Source organism: Empidonax traillii, unplaced genomic scaffold, assembly GCF_003031625.1.
Source record: "Empidonax traillii isolate 1590-97213 ecotype Southwest subspecies unplaced genomic scaffold, ASM303162v1 scaffold785:size696563, whole genome shotgun sequence".
In the NCBI taxonomy this organism is placed as follows: Eukaryota; Metazoa; Chordata; class Aves; order Passeriformes; family Tyrannidae; genus Empidonax; species Empidonax traillii.
The window spans coordinates 115,786-120,130 of record NW_020955978.1 but is presented as its reverse complement, the minus strand read 5'-3'; the positions used below and the strand labels follow the sequence as shown (position 1 = coordinate 120,130).

The 4,345-nt window shown below is 48.3% G+C and overlaps 1 protein-coding gene across 2 annotated transcripts in view; it reads left to right on the top strand.

The window, feature by feature from the left end:
- Positions 1-1,785: 1,785 nt before the first annotated feature.
- PRPF18 (pre-mRNA processing factor 18) overlaps positions 1,786-4,345 on the top strand; it is a 17,658-nt gene continuing 15,098 nt past the window's right edge. The window contains exons 1-3 of one of the 2 annotated variants that reach the window (XM_027901445.1): positions 1,786-1,917; positions 2,817-2,894; positions 3,023-3,049. In XM_027901445.1, the coding sequence (XP_027757246.1) occupies positions 1,852-1,917; positions 2,817-2,894; positions 3,023-3,049 (171 nt within the window). In that variant the 5' untranslated portion in view covers positions 1,786-1,851. The remainder of the gene's footprint in view (positions 1,918-2,816; positions 2,895-3,022; positions 3,050-4,345) is intronic. The other variant, XM_027901446.1, reaches the window with a different exon arrangement.

Below are 4,345 nucleotides of genomic sequence, written 5' to 3'. Positions count from 1 at the left end.
GCGTAGGAGGGCTGTTCCTCCTTCCTCATTGCAAAGCGATTGCATTCAAGCCTGAGGTAAAGCAGGGCATTACTTCTAAATCCAGAACCCTCCAGCCTGGGATTAAACAAAACCTGTAAACTATTTTCTGCAAGGAAGAGCCCTGGCACATGGCTCAGGTTATCTAAACCAGGTGAAAAGCCAACTGTGGTTACAGCCCTCCCAAACAGCTACTGGAGGAATGGAACTTACAGTGGGGAAAGGCAAGGAAAAAATCTGGGAGGACCTAAAGGTGAAAAAAAATCTGGAAGGACCTAGGGAGGGAGAAGTTGCTGTGTGCCATAGCAAGTGGGGGCAGGAGACAGAGGTGCTGCCACCAGCAAGGCTGCTCCTAAGAGGAGCTAAAGCCACAGTGAGTTCCACCCTTCAGTGTTTGGTGGCCTTTGCTTCCAGCAAGGTATGGCCCTGCTAAATGAGCCAGTGAGAACTGGCTGTTCTTACTCATTCTTTCAAGTTTTTCTGACCCCTTGGACTTTACAAGCCACAGGATGGAAAACGCTGGACAAACCCAGGAAAAAAAGCAAAACATGAGACTTTTTTGTTTTCATGACCATGCCACAAATGCTGTGTGCCTGGTGACAAGGGCATTTACCTCTGGGAAATACACACTGAGGAGCTCAGTCCCTACCAGCTACCTCGGTCCTCTAGGCCTGAAGGAAGCAGAAACCAGGCATCAGGTAAATCCCAAAACCCTGTCTCTGGTACACAGATAGCACAGGGGACAGGGAATGCAAATCTTTCTCATCTTCTCACTGGTTTTTAATACCAGCACCTGGGGAAGGAGCGGGGTATATTGGATCACCTGCAGTTAAACCCTCCACTGTTTGTTGGTGTAGTTTCACCTGGAGTCGATGATCTTAAAGGTCTTTTGCAACCAAAATGGTGCTATGATTTCCCCTGGGGTGTTGTTAGGCCTCTTGGACTGAGCTGGCTGGTGGCAGAGTCACACCCACTCCGGGAGCAGCCAGGAAGGCATCCTGCCATTCCCAGGTGGCATTTGCACCCTGCAGGACTGCCCAGTAACAAGCCTCATTGAATCATTTAGGTTGGAAAAGCCCTCTAAGATCATTGAGTCCAACCATTAACCCAGCACTGCCAAACCCACGAATAACCACGTCCCTAAGGGCCACATCCACATCTCACCTGAATCCCTCCAGGGGTGGTGACTCTACCACTTCCCTGGGCTGCCTGTTCGGATGCTTGACAGGGTCCCTTTTGGTGAAGAAATTTTTCCTCATATCTGATGCCATGATTTATCTGATATTAGCTGTCGTCTGCAGCCGAGGCCCATCGCACCAGGCACTGCACAAACACACAGTCAGAGAGACTCTGCCCCAAAGATTTTTTAAGCCAAACAGAGAAGACACCTGAATGAATTGCACGAAGCCTCTCTTTAAAGAACCTGTGAGTAACACCCCTTTATAAAAACAGCTGCACTAAAATAGGGAAAGACCTCTTCAAAACTTAACCTTTCACCTCTTTTGCTACACTCCTTGGTAGAAAGCATCTGCATTTTTGCTCCGTATCATAATTACTGCCATTACACTCTCTGTGTATCACTTCAAACATTCAGCAGCATGACATTACACGGACACTGAAGGAACTTTTGCTGATATCTAATCTAAACCTCCCCCGGCGCAACTCGAGGCCCTTCCCTGCCGGTCCCGCCACTCCGTCCCTTGGGATTGGGGACAGGCCGCCCCCCTCCCAAATCCCGCCGCTCCTCCCGGCCGCCAGGGGGCGCCGCGCGGCGCCGCGGGGCCGTCCCGGAAGTGACGGCGTTGTTTTCCAGCGGCACTTCCCGGGGCCGCCATGGACATCCTGAAGCGCGAGATCAGCAGGAAGCGGCAGCAGCTGGAGGAGAAGGAGCTCCTGGGGGTGAGGGCGGCCTGGAGGGGCGCCGGGAGCCGCCCGGAGCGCGGGCGAGGCGGGACAGGCCCGGGGAGGGGGGGATCGGAGCTGCCCAGGCCGGAGGTTCCCGAACCTGGGATGGTGTTTGGGAAAGAGGAGCAGGAGTGGCTCAGGATGGGGTCGGGCAGGACTCGGGAGGAGTTTAGGTGTCCCGTGGCGTTTGGGAGTGGGTTTAGTTGTTTCAGCGCCCCGTGGTGAGCAGAGCGCGGTTTGTGTTCTCACCCCTGCCCTCAGGGCTCCGTGTGAGTGCCTAAAAACCCCTCAGCAAAGCAGAGCGCTTCCAGGGCTGCCCGAGTTTGGGGTTTGGCACCGGAGGCTCTCGTAGGCCAGGCAGGCAAACCGCCAAGGAAGAAGTCATAGTTCGTCCTAATGAAACAAAATGCTTTGGGGTGACCACCTTTTCCAGCTGTCTGGGATGTCTCTTCAGGGACGTTTCTGCGAGAAAGCTCGTAAAATGCTCTGTGCAAAGGTGATTTCTCCCACCTCCTTAGTTCAATGTAGAATTAAATGTAAACCACGCCTTTTATGTGGTTTGTCCAAACAACCTGGGCCCTGTTGGGCACGTCTGAAGTGAAACTTTGCAACGACGACCTCACGAGGGCCTTTACGTGGCAAAGAACATGTTCCTTTTAAAGTGCTGGTGAGCACATTGTGCTTTCAATTCTGCTCATACCTATAATCTGCCAAGTCAATCTGTATTGCTGATTTCAGAGGTGCTTCCAACTAGTTCTGTTTCCTTGGAAAAGACCCTTTCCCATCCCTGGGAAAGGATGTAGCTGAATCCACCAAACCGAGTGAGAAGGTGTGAGCTGGCTTTGCATAACCACACAAAACTGTGAGCTGGTGACAGCTCTCCTCTCTTTTAGGGAAATAAGAAGTATTTCAAGCGCAGTGAGTTAGCTAAAAAGGAAGAGGAGGCCTACTTCCAGAGATGTGGCTACAAGGTATGGGAATTGTTCTTCCAGGGCTCTGTGTGTTTGCTTTAAAGTCTGCATTTTATTATCAATTTTAGTATCAATGTTGTTAATGATAATTGTTGTTCTTTGTTCAATCTGTTAATGTTATACATTAGCCTGTAAATGAGAAGCCACCTGGAGAGGTATGAGTTTCCAAAACCATTTTCAATGCAGGAAAAAAGATGTGCATGATATGCGGCTACTTAAGTTTGTGTTATGGTTTGGCTTTTATTTCTTCTTCTTTTTTTTTTTTTTTTTTTATTTATTTCTTTTTTGTGGAAAGCATGAAGTGGCTCGGGATCAAGGCTTGTCTTCCTTTATTTTTTAAATTGTGCTGTTAGGCATGAACACTGGATCTGATATAGCCACCTCCCCCCCCACCTCGGGAAAAAAAATGGATACATTTGGATAATTTTACCCCATTCAGACAATTTTCATGGTCTTGTCAAATTGTACAAAAGAAATCAGTACAGTGTGGGTGCACATCAAAGAGATCTGCCAACTTTCATGTGCTCGTATTTGGGTTTTGGCCGTCGACCATCCAGCGCTGGAACTGTGCAACAACAGCACTTGTGTTCCTGCTGGCAAAAAATATGAGAAACAATTGGTGACCTCGCGGGGGGGGGGGGGCGTTTTGCAACAAATGGGTGATCTGGAAGGCTTTATCTGCCTTGTAACGGTGTCAGGGTGAGGGGTTACTGAAATGGAAAGAATGTTGTTGTCTTTTCCAAGTGCGTGTGCCTGCCTTGCCTGCCTGATGGGACGTGTCTGGGAGGGGGGGATGCATTCCCTGTGGAAGACAGAATTTCATAATCTTGTTTGCTCTTACAAGGCACAAATAGGAGCTTTGTTTTCAAGTGACCTTTACCCAGTTAGTGACTTATTCTGAAACCTTGATCTGTTTGTGAATATTGAGCAGTATTGGTGCCAAAACCGTTCTTGGAACCTGCAGCAGATGACCATGAGGAAGTTCTGAGAACCTTCCAAGTGGAAATGGCTGCGTGATGCTTTTTGAGCATTAGCCTGAGTCCCTCAGAACCTCATATGGTGGCTAAAGTGGTGTCACCTGTGCTGCTGCAGCACCAGTTTTGGTGCGAAATGTAACCCTGAAAATGGTTTTACAATAAGTTACTTTTTTGAACTCAGTACCTTTTTAGAGCCTCCCAGATTTCTGCATTTGTCCTTCACTCTGCTAATGAGATGTGGAACACAGACTGATTTCTTTTTTAAATGCAGGTGCGTTTTTGCTTTGCTTAGACTTGATAAGTTGTAATAATTTCACTTGCTTAAAGAAAGCACTGAAAGAAAAATAACTGAGGTAAAGATACTGCTTGTAATTTGGAGTCCAGCTGACAGAGTGGATCAAACCTTTTCCCCCAATGCTGCTGTCTCTTTATCATTTCAAGAATGTTTGTAAGTTAAAATTTGTATGTATCCTT